We start from the raw sequence: 21,801 nt of genomic DNA, 5'->3' as shown, positions 1-21,801 counted from the left end.
CACAGCTGAGCTCCTCGGAAAAGGTACTACGCAAAAGTAGGGAAGTGGAGGAACAGATGGGCAAGTGAACAGACCACAGGAAGCCCAGCAGTGTGATCTCCCAAGATGCTCCAGCCGTGCAGCCACTGAGGATGGCCAGGGAGGAGCCACTGTAAGAGGATCAGCCAAGAGCAGGCCCTAGGAGAGATGGAGTCCTGTGGACTCTGCTGTTGCAGGTGCACACGCTGGGGACTATGAGAGCTAGGTGAGGCCTCAGAATAAGTGTATCAGGAAAGCTGGGAAGGCCATTTGCCCCCGTGGAGGGTCACTTGCTCCCTTGGGTCACACACGGCTAACGGGATTCTCTGACCTGAGGGTAGCAAGGTCAAGCCAGAGGAAGAGGTTGGAATAGGAGGCTGAGAAGAGCAGGAGAGAGGGGACAAAGGGTAGTCCACCATAAACCAGTCATAAATAACTGCACGAAACAGTAGTAACAGCCAGCAGTGGCTGGCTTGTTTGTACTCTCCCTGGGTGAGACACCGCCCCAAGCATTTTACTGTCTAGTATCCAGTAACTCATTTAACAGGCAGGGTTCCTAAAAGGAAGTCGGTCTTAACTATTCCTTTTCACACCTGAGGGAGCTGAAGCACAAGAGGGACCCAGGGGCCTGGGCTAAGGTCATAGACAAAGTGGGGGTCAGGGGCGAGATCAGAGGCTAACTACTTCCAGGTTTTCAGCTAAGAGCTGTGTGACAAGGAAGGCCTCCCTGTGCCATCACAGGTTCACAGGCCTTAGGGGACGCCCTAGACATTGGAGGCCATGAGCTGGAAGGCAGTCTGTCTTGGATTTCATTTGTGGCCACACCTCTACCACAGACACAAAGTCTCATTTGTAGCCTCCCACATAGATAGATGGACCAGGTTCCAGAGTTCTGGCCACAAGGTTCTGGAGAATCTTCTAAACAAAGAAGAGGAGGAGGAGGAGGAGGAGGAGGAGGAGGAGGAGGAGGAGGAGGAGGAGAAAAAGTTTGACAGGAGGAGGCTGTGTCTTTTACCTAGAACTTCCACAGGTTCAGTGCCATTTTTGTGATGGGGGGTGGGGGGGGAGGGGAAGAAGCACTGAATGAGTTAACTGCTTTTTCATTTTTTTGTTTCTTTTAGAAACAACAGCCCCTATTCTGGTTAGTTTTGACTGCCAACTTGACACAACCTAGAGTCTCCTGAGAAAAAGGAACCTCATTTGAAGAACTGCTTGATCAGACTCGTCTGTGTGCCTGTCTGTAGGGCACTGTCCTCATTGCTAATTGATACAGGAGGGTCTGGAGGGTCTGGCCCACTGTGGGCGGTGCTATCCCTATTCAGGTGGGGCTGGGCTGTGTAAGAAAGCCAGATAAGCAGAAGTGAGGGAGGGGTCAAGCCAGTCAGCAGCATCCCTCCGTGGTTTCTGCTTCAGTTCCGGCTTCTGGCTTGACTTTCTTCAGTGATGAACTATGACCATAAAAGTAAACGCTTTCCTCCTCCAAGTTGCTTTGGGTCATGGTGTTTATCACAGCAATGGAAAGCAAATTTGGACAGCTCCCAAATACAAGATATCCCAGTCCTGGAAATAGGTAGACAGGCGAGGGAACAGATCCATGCCTGCTAGTGCTCAGCTAACTTTCTGTTTCTCACAGTTTAACGCGTGTCCAAACCGACAAAAGGGGACATTTGCTGGGGGTGTTGTGAACATGAGATGAGATCACGTGTAAGGTACAAGGTCTGTGTAGCAGCTGTGGAGTAAATAGGGACTCATATATCACACTGCCGGAGAACTCCTTTGTGGGCAGCATCCCTTTGTAAGCACGGAGCTCAGGGAGAGCAGAGCCAGGGTGGGCAGGGCCCTACCTCGATCACTGAAGTCATCCACCAACACGATCTCCGCCACCAGTTCTGGGGGCGAGCGGTTGAGCACGCTGTGCACGGTGCGGAGCAGTGAGGACCAGCCCTCGTTGTGGAAAGGGATGATGATGCTGGTGTTGGGGAGTGTCTCCAGGTAGCGCTTGCTGTTGCAGCTGGAGGGAGACACAGAGGAGAGAAGACAGGCGTTATCCAGAGTCACCATTCAGCTTTCACACTGTGGCAGGAACGCAGAGGTGGGCATCAGGCTAAACGGGAGTCTCATGTCCTTTCCAGCCGTTAGGGAAGGAGAGAGGTGGAGAGAGAGACCTCAGCTGTAGGACTTTATTCTCCTTGGCCCCACGGTGCCCTACTTCCACTCTGGTGGAGTGGGTCCTGTGTAAAAGACTCTTGTCTTTGTATAGTCAGGTTTACACACACACACACACACACACACACACACACACACACACACACACAGAATGTCATTTACAAATAGATAATTTTACTTAATATCCAACCTAGAAGTCGTCCATTAATTAATTAATTTATTATTTTCTTGTCTGATCGTCTTGCCTAGAGACTGTAAAGCAATGTTGGGTAGAAGTGGTAAGGGCAGACACCTTGTCCTCCTCCTGATCTTCCGGGGTCGGGGACCTTTCATCCCTGACTAGTGCAGTTTTTCACTGGTGCCACTGAGCAAGGAGTTCTTTAAATTCTTAGTCTGTGGAATGTCTTAAACTCCCTAAAGTTTTGGATTTTGTCAAATGCTCTTTTCTCCCTGCATCTGCGGATATGTGTCTTTTGTCGTATTACTATGGTCTAGCACATTGATTGGTGGCCCCACATTAAATCAACCTTGCATTTTTGGGGTAGCCTAGCTGGCCGCAGTACACAATCCTTATACAATGCTGAGTATTTTGTTCACTGGTTCTTTTGTTGAGGAGTTTTGTATCTAGTCTCATTAGGAATATTGACCTATGGTTTTCTCGTGGTATTTTTGGTTTTCTATATTGCATTTAGTTTGCTAAACACTAGGCTATTGGGGCTAGGGCGATGGTTCAGCAGTCAGAAGCATTTGCTGTTCTTTCGGAGGACCTGGGTGTAGTGTCCAGTACCCACATCAGGTGGCTCGCAATCTCTTGCAGCTCCAGATCCAGAAGGGTTCCAATGCCCTCTTCTGGCCTTTTTAGGCACCAGGCATACATGTAGTGCACATACAAACATATAGGCACTCACATGTATACCTAAAACGAAACAAACCCTACCTAGGTTCTTAACATTAACATAACCATGTATTTTCTTTCTGCCCTACAATATGCAATCCTGTCAGGAAAACACAATGCCAGCATTACTGGTAAGCAATACTATTACGTATTTTTTTTTCTATAGTGTATATATTTCAGTCAAAATTTCTGTTCTGAAGCTGCCCGAGTGATCCGTCTCTGCATCTCTTTCTGTAGCCACACGCGCAGGGAACATCTGGGTTCACTTATTATATTTAGTTATTTACCTGTAGGGCTTGCGCTTTAATTTTTAATTTGGGTCTAGTCATGTTTACATAATTATGTGAAGCATACAGTTCCAAGGCCGACTCTAAAAGGGGTAATTCGAAGATGTCTGCCTCTTATTAGTGTCTCCTCATCTAGTTTTTCCCTTCTTCCAGGAGGCCACGTGATTTTTGTGGCTAATGACTGTACTGTTTCCATGTTTTTGTATAAACAGCTGTGGGTATAGATTGCTGGCCTTGCAGGGCTTTCTAGGAAACCCGATGGTATACACTTCACACCTTTACTTTTCACCGACTGCTCCACTGTGGAAACCATGCTACTTGATACGCTTCCCTGGGTTCCCCAGCTACAGTTTCCCAGACTTTCTTTTTGTGTGTGTGTGTGCGTGTGTGCATGCATGCGTACATGCGTGCAAGTGTTGAGACAAGGTCTCTCACTGAACCTGAGTCTGTCTGTTTTGTCAAGGATGGCTGTCTGGAGAACTCCTAGGATTCCCCCCTCCCCATGCTCCGGCTCCCGCTCCCCAATGCTGGGGTTCCCTGCATGCAGCCACACCCACCTTTTTACATGGGTGCTGGAGATTCAGACTCAAGTCTCCCACCTACATTGCATGTGCTCTCATCCACTGAGCCGTCTTCCCGGCCGTTTTAGGTTTTGAAGAAGTGGGTGAGTCCAGTTCGGGGGGAACAATATCTAAGTCCATCTGCCCAGCCTAAGATTTGTTTTACAGAAGGTAAGCTAGTTTGTTTGCTTTATGATAAACCGTTTTGCTTCAGGAGAGAAGCGGGATGCAAAGAGGGAGCAAAGAAGGCGTCTGTTCTAAATGAGTTGTCCTGCCTGGACCAGCCGCCTCGCTAGGCCTGAGAGCTTGTTAGAAAACCAACTCTCTGGCCCGTCCCAGACCACCTGCCCAAGAGCGGCGGTCTCAGGGCGGGGCCCAGCAGTCTGTTTTTAACAAATCTTCAGTGTGAGTCTGATGCTCAAGTTCAAGGGGTCACTGAGGTAGACACCCAAATTCACAGTACCATTGCAGAAGTTTCCTGGGGTCCTGAGGAGAACTGTGTGGATGGTGACTGGGGGTGGGGTGGGGAGGGCATGTGTAAGGGGGTGATACCACCAGTGTGCTGTGGGATGTTCTGTATGGCAAATGTGTTGCTCTGATTGGTTGGTAAGTAAAACACTGATTGTCAGTAGCCAGGCAGGAGGAAGTATAGGCGGGACAAGGAGGAGAATAAAGCTGGGAAGTGGAAGGCTGAGTCAGAGAGACACTGCCAGCCGCCATGATGAGAAACAGCATGTGAAGATGCCGGTAAGCCACGAGCCATATGGCAAGGTATAGATTAATAGAAATGGGTTAATTTAAGCTATAAGAACAGTTAGCATGAAGCCTGCCACGGCCATACAGCTTGTAAGCAATATAAGTGTCTGTGTTTACTTGGTTGGGTCTGAGTGGCTGTGGGACTGGCGGGTGACAAAGATTTGTCCTGACTGTGGGCAAGGCAGGAAAACTCTAGCTACACCAGTGGGTTAGGGGAGCAAGAGAGGAGAGGAAGGAGGAGCGAGGAAGAGGTGGGAGAGGAAAAGAGGAAGCATGAAGAGGAGGGAGCAACATCCCCGTGACGGGTTGACACCTGTGGGTCACTTTCCTAGCTGAACTCTGACATGACCCCCAGGGCAGACCGGGTGGGCATGCCATCCCTGCTTGAAGAAAAGCCTGAGAACTGAGGAAGGGAGGTGGCCACTTAAGAGTCCCACTGACATGGCAGGCCATGGGTGACGTCGCTGGGCTTGAAGCCCTGAGAGGAAAGGAACACAGTCCTGTCTCAGCACCTGCGTGCTGGTGGACAGCATGTGGGAGTGGGGCACATTCCAGAAATGAGAGAGAAGGGAGCCTGAGGGAAGAAAGGGTGAGAAAGCATGCCTGGGAATGTGGGGCACGACATGAGAGTTTTCCTTGTCTCCTTAGATATAGCCTGTCCTGTCCCCCGCCCTCTGCAAGCCCTCAGGATATGCTCCCAAATGTACCCACTGTGTGGCTGGTGGTTTCTCAAGTCCTCACATCCCAGCATAATGCCATCTCCCAAGAGGTGATGCCCAGGTCCCTCCTTCCCCAGCTTTGGATATGCTACCTCAGGGACCCACCCAAACTAGGGCCTGAGGAACAATCTGGCAGATTGTTCTTGTGTTCTTGTGTGGTCCTTTCTGAGTTTCATCTGTGGTGATAAAAAAACAAACAAACAAACAAACAAAAAACCTCGGCAAAAAGCGACTTAGGAGGGAAGAGGGCTTATTTCGGTCACAATTCCAGGTTACAGTCCATCACATCAGGGAACCCACTTCAACAGCTGGTCACAAGGCGCACATAGTCAAGAGCAGTGAGAAATGAATGCCCTGCACGTCTAGCGCTTGGCTTGCTCTCTCCAGGCACACGCCAATGTCCAGTCTCCTTCCTAAGCAGGCACCCCTGCCCTTCTCTATCTCTGTCCGGGGATGAGACAGCTTTCTCTGTAACGCACTTGGTTAGAGCTGAAGGTAATGGTGTGTACCTGTCCTCCCGGCACTGAAGCTGAGGGTGTGTGTGTGTGTGTGTATGGTGATATTTTATTTGTATTAAAATGTTATTTGTATGTTAATAAATAAAGTTGCCCGGGGGTCAGAGCTATTAGCAAGCCATAGGAAAGCAGGGCAGTGGTGGCGTATGCTTGTAATCCCAGCACTTGGTAGGCAGAGCTAGGTAAGTCTCTGCGTGTTCAGGGATACAGCCAGTATTGGATTCACATGCCTTTAATTTCAATACCAATCATAGAAAACCTGGAGGCCTATACAGACAGGCAGTGACGAGGCGGTCATGTGGTTGGGTTTACAACCAATGAGAAGGCAGAACAGGAACTCTATATAAAGACTTTAACACAGGGGTAGCTCTGGTTCGGAGAGGTAGGACCACTGCAGGAGGAAGGGTAAGGTTTTAGCTCTTAGCTCTGACCTCTTGGCTTTCTTCTTTGCATTGGTTCTGTGTTTCTTATTTAATAAGAAGGTTGGTTACATCTACGTGTGTGTGTGTGTGTGTGTGTGTGTGTGTGTGTGTGTGTATGTGTGTGAAGGCTGGGAGTCGGAGGCCAGCCCAGCTATACAGAAACCTAGAGTCAAAACCAAACACAAAACCAAAAACAACAGCAACAAAACCCTCAACAGCAAACAGCAGTCCACAGCAGCCCACAGCCGGCTGGAATCGGTGGAGTGGGAAGAGGTGTGGGATGGAAGGGCCAAAGCTAAGATCTTTACGAAGCCCTTCCCCATTCACAGCGGCTCTGCTGAGAGCCAGCCACACACACAACCTGCTCAAGACACAGCCAGAGGAAGGAAGTTTATTGCCACTCAGGCATGGGCCTCAGCCAATCAGGCATCTGTAGATTGACATTCCTGACTTGCTTGCCCCAGAGTTCAGATGCAGACAGTCTCAATCAGATCTTGGACTACGCTATATTTTATTATTTTATTTATTTATTTTATTATTTTATTTATTTTTTTTTCCTTACCTGCATGAACCTATGTTCCAGAAACTTCTTTCCTCAAGTCATAAGTCATTGTTTCTTTTCTTTTTTGAGACAGGGTATTGCTATCTAGCCCAAAGTTGGTCTAAAACTCATGATGATCCTCCTGCCTCTGCTAATGACTTTGGCAGACGGTTAGGTGATGGCTGCCAGCAGCCAGGACGAACTGGACTTTACCCCAAGGCCCTTGATGATTCGTGAAAGGAGGGGAGACAAGCTGGAAAGAGGTACAAGTTCCAGAACATTCTGCCATGGTGTCTCCAGAAGCAAAGAACTGGAAAATACCAGTATGGTATTTTCTCTGCCTACAGAGGACAGAACACACGGACTACTCCTGAGGAATATCCCACAGCCATGGAAAGTGGCTGACAAGCACGAACATAATACATAAAACGAAAGAGGCTACTTGTACAATAAAATGGTCCAACCACATGGTGCAAAATCAAACAGAACACTGGACTCACACACGTCTATACATATGATGAGCAAAGACCAAATGGTTTGTGCTCCCTGCTTGGGCTGAGCTTGGATCTGAGTGTGTGGGGAGTTGGGATGGAAGACTGCTGCCCACCCCCACCCCCCAAATATGGAGAGGAGAACTTGCCACAAGGACAGTACTCTCTTCTGTTCCTAAACTAAGCTGCTTTAGCTTGTCACCCCGCTTCCCCGATGCCATCTGAAGGAAGGGAGAGAGGTGGTGCTCTACTTTCATTCTGTTGCCGTGATAAACACCATGACCAAAAGCAACTTAGGAGGAAAAAGAGTTTTATTTTAGTTTACACTTCCAAGTCAGAGTCCATTACTGAGCACAGTCTGGGCAGGAATTTATGCACCAATCATGGAGGAACGCTGCTTTTTGGCTGGCTCACAGGTCCATGCTCAGCTAGCTTTCTGACACAGCCCAGAACCACCTGCCTAAGGAATGGCGATGCCCACAGTGGGCTGGGACCCCCTACATCAATGAACAGTTAAGACATGCCCACAGACCAACCGATGAAGACAGCTACTCAACTGAGAATCTCTTTTCCGGTGATTCTAGGCTGCACCAGGTTGATGGTAATGCTGACTAGGACAGGCGGCAGCCTTCATCATTCCTTCAGTCTTTTCTTTTTCTTTAAACTCAATGGCAGCATCACTTAAGATTCCACTCATCTCTCTAACCAGTCCAACTGGATTCCAACTGTCTGTTCCTGAATAGGTGAGTACCATCTTCAGTGTGGAGTATGAAATCCAAGTAGAGAGTGTGCTGGTCATGCTTCTTGGATTTGTCTAGTAAAACCTAGTCCAAGGACCTTCACCTACCAATGAATAAAATACTGAAGTCTCCTCCTCTGAGAGACATGGGCTATCCACATGAGAATGCAGTGGTAAAGGGTTACATACTTTGATCTGCTTTCTACGGGCTAGGCTGACTTTAACCAAGAGATCCGCTAAGATTCAGTCAGGGTGATGTAGGGGGAGACCTGTGATAAAATCACGCTGAAGGGGCTGGAACCACACTGTAACTAGGAAGTGCCCCACCCAGCCTCCAGCAGACCAAGAAATGAATAAAAGCACACAATAAATGGGAGCTCTTTATTAAAGATGAATGTAGCATCTATTTCTAGAAGATTCAGAAAATGCCTCTGTTTGTAAGAACAACAAAACAACAATGAAAAATCCAAACTCAAAAAGAGAAAGAAAGAAAGATCCAAACTCACACATACAGACCATCCCTCGGCTGGTGTGCCTGTGGGTGGTTTTCAGCCAGCACGTTTCGTGGGTGATACATGCTTGTCTGAGTTTTTGCTGACAGGCAGCCATTTTTGCTTGCCAGCTATCAATCTCTACAATTTTCAACCCACAGGCTGAGCCCACTGAAATCTGGCGTACAAACCAGAGGAAATAAAAGTCACCTGGAGAAATTGGATTGGCTGCCATTTTCCTTCAAGGCTCTTGAGCCTTTAAATCTTGATATTGGGTCCGATGGGTCAATAACTGCTATCTTAAAAGGCCACTCCGTGGTTTTAGAGAGGAGCTCATATAAGTCTCCTGAGAAATTAGAGGTGCTGCAGAAGAACCTGGACTCCCTTTCCCAGTGCACAGACCTCCCCACCTATAGGGGGTCTCTGCCCAGAGCTGCCTCGGTAACCACCTATCACGTCAGGATGGCCGCATTCCACCTGCAGCCAGAATGGAGCACTCCATTTTAAAGGTGCCCACCAGGCTCACTTGAATGCATGAAGCATGATGAAAAGGATGGAGTCTGCCTCTAAGCCTGTCACTGGTCGGCAGAAGGTCTAACCAACTTCTCTGTATGGCAGCAGGGACGGCGGATGTGGACTCTATGAGAAATGGTAGAGGTGGTGAGCGGGGTTCTTGCTGAGCTCCGAACACCGAAGGTGAACTATTCTGGCTTCATTTTTGTCACTGAGATAAAATACTGAGATAAAATACCTTGACCAAAAGCAACCTTTGGGAGGTGAGGGTCTAGATGGCTTATCCCTCCAGGTTGTATATAATCTATCATTGAGGGGGAAGTTGAGGCAGGAACTCAAAGCAGCTAACCGCCTCACACCTGTAGTCAGATGCAGAAAGAAACAATGCATTCACACTTGGCTTGCTCTTTGGTAGCATTCTCCACTCACACTATTCAGAATCCCAAACCAGGGACAGCACCTCCCACAATGGGTAGGTCTTTATACCTCAATTAACAATCAAGATTACCCCAACCCCCACCCCCATCAAGACGCATTCACAGGCTAACTTGATCTAGACAATTCCTCAACTGAGGCTGTTTTCTCAGATGATTCTAGGTTGAGAGTGAAATCCAACGAGCCGCTGATCCATATAACCTGACGCCAGCCAATCAGTTCCAGACTTACAACCTTGTTAGATCTTTGCTGTCTTTTGCTCTCCAAGGAAGGTGAACTAAAACCACAATTTGAACATAGCAACTCAAAAATCCCATTTCCATTTTTCACAATACCACCACGCACTTGCCTACCTTGTGGACATTTACATATTTAATAGTGTCTCGTTCCGGATGCCTCCCCCCCCCCCCCATCCTGCTCTTGCCAGGGTCATTCTCTGCCTGTCTGTAAATGGCGATTCCACCTCTTCAGCGGCTCTGGGGCTCGAACCCTGACCTCTATATCCTTGACTCTGCTCTTTCGCTCACTTCCATACAGCTCCTAGGTAGATCTTGCTGTCTCCACCTTCATGGTATCCCGAGAACCAGCCCTGGCTTCTCTGCTGCTCCCAGCTAACACAAGTCACTCTCCTTCGCTGTCACAGACTCCTAGCTTGGTTCCCTGCTCCCACTAGTGGCTGCGACAATTACTTATTCTTTGTGTGTGCATGCATTTGTGTGTATGAACATGGGCATATGCACGCCACACCGCACACGGGGAGGACAGGGAACAACTCTGGGTGTCCACCCTCAACCTCTACCTTGTTTGAGACAGGGTCTCGTTGCTGCTGTCCATGCCGAGCTAACGGGCTCACAAGTTTCCAGGGACCCTCTTGCCTTCAACTCTCTGTATGCATCTTGCCGTGTGAGCATTGAGATTACAGACACGTTTTACCATGTCTCAATGTCTCAGTTTACCTCTCGGGAATCCGAACTCAAGTCCTCACGCTCGCGAGGCAGGCGCTTTACCCACTGAGCCACCCTCCCAGCCTCCGCACTGGGTTTCTTGGATTGTAGCTTTACAGTTACCACCCAGTTTGGAGAGGTTCAAGCCATTATTTCCCTTCCCTTTGCCACAGATTCCAAACATACGCCTATTAGATGGCTCAAAATCATCCCAAACTTCATTGAGTTTTCATTATTCAAAACTTTATGTTTTATTTCGGGCAGTTCGTTTTGCTCTGCCTTTAAGTTCACTCACATTTTCCCCTGCAATAGCTAATCCATCATTAATCTATGCATCTTTCATCTCAGCCACAGCTGGCTTTATTTCTGGAGTTTGGGAGCTAGAGGGACGGCTCAGTGGTTAAGAGCACTTGCTGCTCTTCCAGAGGACCCAGCTTCGGTTCTCAGCACCCACTTGGCAGCTCACAACCATCTGTAACTGCAGGTTCAGGGGATCTGATGTCCTCTTTTGTATTCTGAGGGTACCAGTCACGTACACACCGAGTGTACACGCATACATGCAAACACACACACACACACACACACCACTCATACATATAAAATAAAAACCCTGTATTTCTAAAATTGGAGTCTTTCTATAAACAGAACACAGCTGCAGTGTCCTGCTAATGCCACACCTGTATCAGCGCCAGGTTGTGCTGACCGACGACTGTTATTGTCACAGGTCACCTTCCCTGCTACTTTGCACTCCTACTAATTTTTGACTGGCTGTCACCGTTCACAGTCGAGTGTCTGTACGTCTGCACCGCTGAGCTCTGCATTGCATTAAGTTACTTGAAAATACTTTTATCTTTCCAACTCACACTTTATGATTATTTTCCAGACTGGTCCAGAGGGCTAAAGAGTAAAGAAGGGCTGCGAGGCACTACACCCATCTCCTCGTGAACTCTGAGTTTTCCCAGCCTGAGCGGTGGGAAGAGACGGTTACCAGCCTTCAGTGGAGTTTCTCTAGTCCTCCTGGGTGATTCTTTTCCCTCTAAGACATATGTTGAACAAGAACCCACTGGCAGATCCTCCACAGACTGCCCTAGCCCTCTCTCTGTGCTCTGGGGATCCAGCAGTCTCTGCCCCCTAACCCCCACCACCAGCAGTCCAGAGACGTGTGTCACCACACCTGGCTGTTATGTGGGTGCTGGGGACTTGAACTCAGGTCTTCCTACTCGTGCCGCGAGCACTTTATCACCTGAGCCATCTCCCCAGACCATTTCATTTTATTAGCGTGTGTGGTATGACTGTCAGAGGCATCAAGCTCTGCCTTCCTTTTCATTCAGACTCCGTAACCTGTTGGAGTTGTAAAGAGGCTCCAGAGACTCTGGACTATTACAATAATCCATAAGTTCTTCTGAGGAAATTCAGCACATATCATAAATTTTATCATGTTAACACAAAAGGAAAAAGCCAAACGGGGTTGGGGGTAGTGGGAATGTGGTAGACAAAGATTCCATTCACATCCACTCACTCACTCCTTCCTGACATTCAGTGTTCACCATGGGGCGGGTAGGCCGCGGGCTGCCGGCTGCTGTCATCGCCAGCGTGGTTAGCCTTGCACCGTGAAACCAAAAACCCAATGGATGCATCCCAGGGGAGCCTACAGCTCCTACTCACTTCTGCAGCTGAGGCTCCCTTGTGTCACCCACCTTGGGTCCTGAAGCTTCTGTGTTTGCGCTCGCCAAGCGGCTGGGCTGGGTTCCCCAGGGAGCAGGGAAAGTGGGCCAGCCCACCAGCCAGCCTGTGTTCAAACTCACTGGGCTGGCGGTGCAGAGGGTAGGCCTGCTCGGAGCCAGCTGGTCACCTCCCACATGCCAGCCCAGCAGCAACTTGGGGCCCAACTGCCTAGCTCCTGCTCTCTGTGGGTGTGTGTCTGCAGAGCAGCTTCTGGTGCCAGCAAAGGCACCTGATACAAACCAAAAGCCTCCTCCATCCTGCCCATGCCAAAATTTAGTTTGAAGGGATAAAAGGCAAAGAGGAATCCCTGCTCCTGCCTGAGAAGTTGTTAAAGCCAAAAGAAACTGGAGGCAGTAGGCTGCCCAAGCGTTCTAATTTACTTATGTGCTCCCACTGCCAAACCGCAGGGGAGTCTCCTCTCCGGGGACGGAGGAGGTCTTCAAGGTATCTGTCTGCTCACTGCTGGAAATCCAGCTTCCACACTTGATGAAGCTGTAAAAAGCAGGTGTTAGAAGTACTCAACATTAGCACTCAGGAGGCTAGTAGGGCGGACAGGCTGCTAACTGAGGTGCCAGAGGCCTCCTGAGCACGGACCACCCCCACTCCCCCTGCCAAGCTGTGGATACACTTCGGGGCAACATATCTAATGTGGAAGAAAAAAAAATACACAAAGTAAGAATGAAAACCTGCAGAGATGGCTCAGCAGATGAAGGGGATGGTTGCCAAGCCTGAGTTCGATCCCAGGAACCCACATGGTGGAACGGGAAAACTGACTCCTATACGCTGTCCTCTGACCTCAACAGGCATGTTGTGGCATACGTAACCTCACATACACATACATACACATAACATCTTTGAAAAAAAAAACAAAAACGAAAGGAAAGGAAGCCACTCAGGCAGACGCTGTTTCCAACTTCGGACTGTTCGGATTTTCTTATTCTACAATCATATAAAAACATCCCCTGTGTAATCTGTTCCTTCTCACTGTCAGTGCAGCATGTATGAGTTACGGGAGCTGGGCCCGATGGAAAGGGCTGCCATCCCAGTGGGAGGCTGAGGCAGGAGGACAGATAGTTGAAGGCCCACACCAGGAGAATAGTGAGAGATGAGCCATTATATTGCTTCCTAGGAGCTCGTGACGGTGTAAGGTTGGGGCACTCGGTGTAAGTTTTTTACAGTTACGACAATCAGTGCTCCAGATGTCGGTCTGGTGACGCTCGGTGTCAGCTCACCGTTCTGAACCCAGCAACACCAGTGTGGCTGAACAACACTCTCATACGTCAACCGAAGATTCTAGGGCATTACCGAAGACCATGAAACAGACAGCAAATCCCACAGGCAATCACTCTGGGTCCCTCTTCTGTCCCCTCTGGGCAAGAGACCTCCAAACGGGGCACTTGTCCTGGAGGGCAGCCTGTCTTCTAAGTGAGGCTTCCCAGCCATGTGGTTTCCTCTTCTACCCTGTGGCTGCATCAGAGTCACCTACAGGGCTTCTGGGGGCACTGACAGCTGCCAGCCTCCAGGACTTGGATACAGTTAATTTTGAATGGAGGACTGGGCTGGAGAAATCATCGCTCAGGGGGTAGAGCGCTTATTGAGCAAGCTGGGGACCAGGGTTTGAAGTGCCAGAATCCACATAAAGCCAGACACAGTAGTGAACTGTCTATAACCCCAACACTCTTTACAGTGAGGTGGGACGGGGAGAGGAGAGTTCCTTAGGACCGGCAGCAGCTAGCCTGCTGTATACAGCGTATACAGGGTGAACAGCAAACGGATCCTGCCTTAAATAAGGCAGAAGGAGGCAAGGACCCTACACCAGAGGTTGTCCTCTGACCTCCACACGTGTGTTATGGCAACGTCCCCCCCCCCCCCCCCCCCCCCCGTGGAACAAATTCCCAGGTGAACTGATGCCACCGTTTGGGAGACCCTCTGAGAATTGCTGGCTCCTACCCCCGGCGTGAAAGGAAACAGACGGTCAGGCAGTGCCATCCCTGGCCACGTCAGCTCCAGATTATAGAGGGTTTGATAACTGGAGCCTCTACAGGGGCTCTGCTCCACAGGAGGCCGGCGGCACTTCAGGTAACTCAACTCACAACCCAGAGCAATGGGCAAAACCCTTAGGCAGCAGGAGATGAGAAGTGTGACACTCACTTTAGGTGCCGGATATCGGGGAGAGAGCGATTCAGGGAGATTTTATCACTGACGTAGATGTTAAATCCGTTTTCTCGGTATGCCTGGTCCACTCTCTCGGCATCGGTCATGGGGTAAGGCTTCCCCTGTTCTCCGTGTCCTAGGGGCAGAGAGCAAATTCAGCGTTGCTGGTTTACCTGACAGCCACAAGGGTTGAGGCTGGGGAGAGAATGACTGGGCGGCAGATAGAGCCTTAGGCGTGAGGCTGGAGAGAGGGCTCCGTGGTGAGGACCACCGGTTGCTCTTGCAGAGCACTCAGATTTGAGTCCTAGCACTCACGTGGTGGCTCACAACCACCTGTAACTCCAGTTCCAGGGATCAGATGTCCTCTTACGGCCTCCATGGGCACCGCACACGTGTGGTGCACGGACTTACCCGCTGGCAAAACACTCGCACACGTAAAATAAAACAAAATAAATACGTCTAAATTTTGTTCTTCATCTTATACCTGGTCACGGGGCATATTAGTCACTTCTGCATCACTGTGACCAAGGACCTGAGAAATACAACTTAATGGGGGAAGGATTTGTTCCAGGGGGTTGTGTCCATCGTCACATGGCTCTGTGCTCCCGTGCCTGTTGTGAACCAGAACGCAGTGGCAGTGGGGTGTGTGTGTGTGTGTGTGTGTGTGTGTGTGTGTGTGTGTGTGCATGGAAGAGGCTCAGGGGACGCAGAAAGTAGAGAAAGAGAATATAGGGAGAGGTGCCAGGGTGAGATTCAGCCCCAAGGGCACTCTCCCATTGGTCTATTTTCTTCACAGAGACCCCACCTCCTACTTCTGTCTCCTTCCAAACTGTAACCATATCAGCTTTATCATTGGGTCCCAAGCCCTTCTGGGGCTGTTCTGGAGGGCTTCACAAGATCCAGCCACACCTTCCAGAAAGCCCCTCTCTCTTCCAAGGGTTTCTTCAGAAAGTGGGCAGACCATTCACTGCTCTGACAAGACGCCAAATCTGCTCCCTCCCTCTGCCATCTGGACACCAGAGACAACCTGACTATAGGCATGCACTGTGGACTACCACTAGATCATACATTAACTAAGCCTGCTTCCATGCTGTGCAAGGAAACCTTTAAGGATAGACACTGCTCTTTGTGAGACTGAAGACTCTCTTCAGGCCCCCACTGGACCATCTTCGACAGTAATACATCTCTTCCCTTGAAGAACAGTTCATCTTGGTGCCTTTCCCCTAAGCCCATACCGGGTCTTCCTCCCTATAACCTATATTCACATGTCAGCGCTCCAAAGATCTGCTTGTCTCTGGAGAGGCCCTCACAGACAGACCCAGAGTGAGCTCCACTCATCTTCCAGGCACTTCTCAAGGAAAAACAAAACCTAGACAACCAAGAATTAAAAGAAAATGTTTTCTTCTATTTTTTAAATTATGTGGGGGCTAGAGAGATGGATCAGCAGTTAAGAGCACTTTCCCACAGAGGACCTGGGTTCAAGTGCCCGCACCCATAGAGTGGTTTACAGCCATCCACAACTCTAGTTCCAGGGGCTCTCTCTCTTCTGAACTCCTCAGGCACCAGGCACACCTGTGGTAGTACACACACACACACACACACACACACACACACACACACACAGAGAGAGCGAGAGAGAGAGAGAGAGAGAGGCAAAACACTCATATACATAAAATGAAATAAATAAATCTAAAAAAAATTTGAAGAGCGCATGCGTGTGTGTGTGTGTGTGTGTGTGTGTGTGTGTGTGTGTGTGTTAGTGCCTGTGGAGGCCAGAAGAAGAGGGCATCAGATCCCCTGGAGCCGGAGTTACTGGCAGTTGTAAGCTGCCTGACATCTGGAAGAGCAGCAAATGCTCTTAACTGAAGAGCCATCATCTCCCCAGCCCTCAACAATCAAGATTAACATCACCCAAGCATCCCCCCAAATTGTGCAGGGGGAAGTGAGGAGAGAGGGAGGGTACCAGCATTCACTCAGCCGGGGTCCTGTCCTGCACTCCACCCAACCTTTCCCTAGAGTCCCCATAGTCACCCGGCACAGTGGACTGGTGAGCGCTCACTCTGCAGGTGCACTGAAACTCATAAAAGGTTACGGAACCAGCTGTGCGGGCCGAAGCCCATGCTCCCTGTACTCCCTCCAGAGCCAAAACCCCTGCCCACCCAGCCCCCCTTCACAGGAGGCAGGGTCTCCCTTCTCTGAGCTGATGAACCCTGGCTCTCTCCCATACCAGCATCATGTTTGGGGGAGTCAAACGAGAGAGGCCACACAAGTGAACACTTTCTGTAAGCTGTAAAGCACCAGATAAACTTGAGGCGATCTGATTCCCATCTAAGCGAGGCAAATGGTCTGTGTAAATCAAAATTGCCATAAACAAGGGGCTAGCCTGTAGCTTAGCGGCAGAGCGCTTGCCTAGCACCTCTGGGCTGCCGGGTTGAGGTTGGGTCCTCAGTACGGCTGTATATAATAATAAATAAACGACTTTTAGAATGCTACGATGATAAAAGATGCCTTGATTTCTCTTTCAAGTCGGGAGGTAAATCAAGAGCTGCCTTATCTACTCAGCCAGGTCTGCTTGGAAAGTTCTACTGTGAGTCACAGATTCAGGGGACAAACGGTGGGCAGTCTGTGTGCAATGTGTCTGAGAAGGGTCTCCGGTGCCCCGCGAGCGCGTTCTCCAGGGATGCCCACAGGCTTCTGGTGACCGAGGACTGAGTCACAGCAGCTTAGGCCCTCTGGGTGTCACATGACTGAGGACACTGATGCTGTGGTGGTGCGCAGGCAGAGAGAGGCCTGAACTTGGAGCAAGGCACCAGGAGATCCACATGGGGGCGGGTGGGGGCGGGGCCACACACGATCAGGCCCAGAGGTGGAGCAGAGAGGGAGCCAAGGCCAGCCAGCGGGACCCCAGCACAGCATCCTGGCAAGGCCTCAGTTTCTGTCTTCTCATCAGACAAGGTCCACTGTGACGGCTGAGGGGAACACTCAGGGTGGAACTCCTCAGTCTCATTCGCTTTTTCTTTCTCATAATTAGGCAATTATAAGTTATTTTTTTAAAAAAATATTTACTCTTTCATACTTATGTATAATTTTATTTCAACAATCGAGGAAGTAAACAGTCATTTATTTTCCTTAATTTCCCTGCTGTTCTTTTTTTTTCCCCTTGCTAGCCAGCCCGATATTCTAATAATTCAGGCACAATCGTCTGGCCAGCTGGCTCTCTGCAGATGTTTCCTTTAAGAAGTATCCTTCTCCATTCATCTAACATTCCTGGCACACAGAGTAGAGTGCTGGGTGTCTGCACTGGGGATGCCCTGGGCACCAGCTCAGTTATTAACGCCCGTTCTCTTCCGAGCTTTGTAGTGAGTTGGTTTTGCCGTAAATAATTTAGAAGGGACACCTTTAACCCAGGTCACCACACACAATGTCAGTCCCTCGGGCTGCTGTATCCACTTTCCACTCAAGCAAAAGCGACCTCATATCATCATCACCTCACTCCACACCCTCACAACAGCCTTCTGAGGTGGCCCGAGCAGACTGCGTGTGCTCGCCCACAGATGGGTTGGACGGAGGCTCAGGAAGGGTGGGTGTCATCGGTGGCCCCCTTACGCTGGCAGCTGTTCGCTGAGGCTGCTCTCCTGACCTCTGCCTGCACTGCACTCTGCAGAGAACAATCTCCACACAGTCTCTGTACCTCCTTATGGCGGCCCTTCCCCTACCTACCAGCCTCACAAGACAGGTGACAAACCCCTGTTAGCAGCAGGCAACTGGAGCGGAAGCCCAAGCAGCCAACTCTGGAGCTGGTGAGGTGCTGGCTCTGCCTTCCAGACCCGGGTTCAAGTCCCGGGTTGGCCTTGTTCTCCCCGTGTGACGGCTGGCAGATGGCACCGTATCTCTGAGGTACAGGTCCTCTCTTATTCAGTGGGCCATAAAAGGCTGATCAGGTTGCTGAGGGTGGGACCTGCTCTGGGTTCAATCTGTGTCCCCCCGAATCAGTGCTACTTACTTTAGTGTGACCTGTGAGAGGCGCGGTCACGTGCTAATAGCAAGGTGGCGGGGTAAACCCGAGGACAGTGGGTCTGGCGCTGAGAGGAGAGGCCCGAACAGGTGAAAGGTGGGTATAGGAAGTAGGGAGGACGGTGGCAGACAGGAAGTGAACAGGAGGTCCAGATGCCCCTCAGACACACACAACTCGCCCGCACACAGACCCGCGGCTGCACGTGCACGCCATGCCCACACTCAGCCCTCCCCTCCATACCTACTCGCTGTGCGTCCCTCCTGATGGCCTCCTTGTCATGCCAGTCCTTCAGCTTTCCTTTATCCTCCAAGAAAAACGGCTTCTTTGGTCGACCGTGTAAGTCCTTAAGAAAATAAAAAGAAGGAAAAAGAAAATAAAGAGAAGAAACCACGAAAAGGGAGAAAAAAGGGAACATGGGCAGTCACAAAGGTCCGGGCGCTACAGTGCCTGAAGGGAGCGCTACCACCTGTCCGGCCCTCCCAGCATCTTTCGGAGTGCCTGCCGTGGGACCCCTGGATGGGCAGAAGCCAGAGGGGCACAGAAGCTCAGTGCCACCCTCCCGCTGGGAACGCGCTGCCCAGGGGAGGAAGAAAAGACAGGCTTATCTTTTCATCCGTGGGAGAAAGTGCCAAGTGTGATGCTGCCCAGCAGAAAGGATTTGTGGAGCAGACACGGAAAGCCAGCTGCTTTCCACACTGAAGAAAGAAAACGAGGCTGGGTGTGGCGGTACACCCCTGTAATCCTGGGAGGCAGAGGCAGGAAGGCCGTGAGTTCCAGGCTCGCTTGGCATATACTGTGAGACACTGTCACACAACAACACAACACAACACAACACAACACAGTAGAGGCTAAGGGGTGTAGTTCAATGGTGGAGTGCTAGCTTAGCATTCATGAAGCCCTGGGTTCAGCCCTGAGCACCCCAAAGGAACAAACGAACGCATGAGCTTAGATTTAGTAACGTATTTTTTTAAAAAGATGTATTTAATTTTTAATTATGTATATATGTGTCTGTCCGTGTGTGGGTATGTCTGTGGGAGGCCAGAAGAGGGCATCGGATCCCCTGGAGCTGGAGTTAGCAGCGGCTGTGAGCTGCTAGCCTGTAAGTGTTAGGGACTGAATGTAGGTCCTCTGCAAGACCAGTGCACACTCTTATCTGCTAAGCCACCTCGCCAGGCCCAATATAGATAACTGAATCCAATTCACTTTATCTAAAATATTAGCATTTCAACATGCAATCAATGTCAAATGTAATTATTTATTTATTTATTTATTTTTGTGCCCCCCACCAAGACAGGGTTTCTCTGTGTAGCCTTGGTTGTCCTTTCTCACTCTGTAGACCAAGCTGGCCTCAAACTCACAGAGATCCACTTGCCTCTGCTTCCCGGGTGCTGGGATTAAAGGCCCTGGTCACCACCGACTGGTGGTATTTTACTCTTTTTTTTTTTTGGATTAAGTCTTTGAACTCTTTGGTTCACGTCAATCCAAACCCTTTCTGGTGCTCTGGAACTGCAGGTGGCTGGCTAATGGCTACACCCAGGATAGAGCCTCAGGAGTGAGTGTGAGGCCGGGAGGTGGGCGCAGGATGATAGACTCCTGCTTTTACAAGAGTCCTGGGAATTCACAATCAGGTTGTCACACTTGCAATAGCAAGCGCTTTACCCACTGAGCCACCCTCTACCTCCAAACACACAACACTCAAGTAACACTGATCATGTAATATTATGTAAAAGATCATGCCAAGATTTTCAATCCAGAGGTACTTGAATGTTTTTGTAACACCCAGAGGTTGTGTTTCTGAAGGTTGAGATCATTTTTTTTTTTTTTTTTTTTTTGGTTTGCAATCATCTTCTGATACTTTTCCTTCCTCTGGCTTCCAGAATGTCCCCTTGCCACAGGAGATGAAGACAAAGGGAGGAGGCTCAGTGAGGATGTAAGGAAGCTGGGGAGGCTGGCAGAATGTCTGGAAATCCCTTTAGACAGCAAACTGCAAATGCATGTGGGCATGCTTGGAGTGACTGTGTCTGGAACCCGTGTGCTCTGAGTCAACATTCCAAAGGAATCGATCATGGTCCCCACTGCCACTCACTCACTCATCCAAATGGAATTTTAATCTTTGTTTAATCACGAGTTAGTGTGTCTGGCACCCTCTGAAGAGAGTGAGAACAGTGAAGCAAAGCCAACCGCATTCTGCTGGAGAAGAAAGATGGGTCAAAGCATACACTCCAATCCCGAGACTGCAGACTTGGCAGCGCCTGCCAGCGAGGGTGATGAACCTCTGGCCCAGCTGGCCAGGGTCCTCAAAACCACAGGAGGGCTAAAAAGGAAATGAAGAGGGCCTGGGCTTCAGCCAGGTCTCAGGATATATCAGGGGAGACTTTACTGCAGATGTTGGGGTGATTCTCTAGCCTTCCAACCCATCCTTCAGATTTTGCTTTAGGATCACACTCACTCTTTGATGCCAAATATGAAGTAGATTATTCTAATAGCCCTTGTGGTAGTTTGAATGTAAACTGGCCCCCATAAGCTCAGGGAGTGGTATTATTAGGAGGTGTGGCTTTGTTGGAGGAAGTGTGTCTCTGGGGAGGCCAGCTTTGAGGTCTCATAGACGCTCAAGCCACGCCTAGCGTTGCAGACCACTTCCTGTTGCCTGCTGGTCAAGATGTAAGACCCTCAGCTCCTTCTCCAGCACCATGTCTGCCTGCACGCCACCATGCCACACCATGATGATAATGGACTGAACCTCTGAAAATGTAAGCCACCCCAATTAAATGCTTTTCCTTTATAAGAGTTGCCATGGTCATGGTGCCTCTTCACAGCAATAGAAACCTTAACTAAGACAGCCCTCTTGTGTGTATGCATGACACACAGTCATAGATACAGACAGACAGACAGACAGACAGACAGACACACACACACACACACACACACACAGAGCATCCTCTTCAAGGTCAGAATGGATCAGGTAGAACTTATTTAGCCAAATGCACAGAGTTGATTTATACTCTGTGTGTGTGGTTTCAAGGAGAATGGCTTCCAGAGGCTCATATGTTTGAATGCTTGGTCCCCATTGAGTGAACTCTCTGGGAGGTGTGGCCTTGTTGGAGTAGGTGTAGCTTTGTGGGAGGAGGTGTGTCACTGGGGTGGGCTCTGGGGTTTCAAAACCCTATGTCAGGCCCAGCGTCTCTCTGCCTGCAGATTGGGATGTAAAGCTTCCAGCTAGTGCTCCAATGCCACGTTGGTCTGTTTCCCACCATGATGATCGTGGACTGACCCTCTGAAACCGTTAGCAAGCCCCCAGATAAGTGCTTTCTTTTGTAAGAGTTGCTGTGGTCATGGTATCTCTTCACGGCAACAGAAGACCCAGGGGACACTCCTTTGGGAGTGTCTGAGAGGCACTGCCAGAGAGGTTTAACCG

The 21,801-nt window shown here is 49.7% G+C and overlaps 1 protein-coding gene across 2 annotated transcripts in view; it reads right to left on the bottom strand.

Annotated features, from left to right (window-relative positions):
• The window catches only part of Galnt10 (polypeptide N-acetylgalactosaminyltransferase 10), a 149,534-nt gene that overhangs the window by 54,273 nt on the left and 73,460 nt on the right, over positions 1 to 21,801 (bottom strand). The window contains exons 2-4 of one of the 2 annotated variants that reach the window (XM_059270602.1): positions 18,627 to 18,729; positions 14,369 to 14,507; positions 1,863 to 2,029 (exon numbers count right to left, since the gene is read on the bottom strand). In XM_059270602.1, the coding sequence (XP_059126585.1) occupies positions 1,863 to 2,029; positions 14,369 to 14,507; positions 18,627 to 18,729 (409 nt within the window). Of the gene's footprint in view, positions 1 to 1,862; positions 2,030 to 14,368; positions 14,508 to 18,626; positions 18,730 to 21,801 lie in introns of those variants that run through there. The other variant, XM_059270603.1, reaches the window with a different exon arrangement.

Source organism: Peromyscus eremicus, chromosome 8a, assembly GCF_949786415.1.
Source record: "Peromyscus eremicus chromosome 8a, PerEre_H2_v1, whole genome shotgun sequence".
Lineage (NCBI taxonomy): Eukaryota > Metazoa > Chordata > Mammalia > Rodentia > Cricetidae > Peromyscus > Peromyscus eremicus.
Note: the sequence above shows the minus strand (reverse complement) of the source record. Positions and strands in the feature narration are given on the sequence as shown.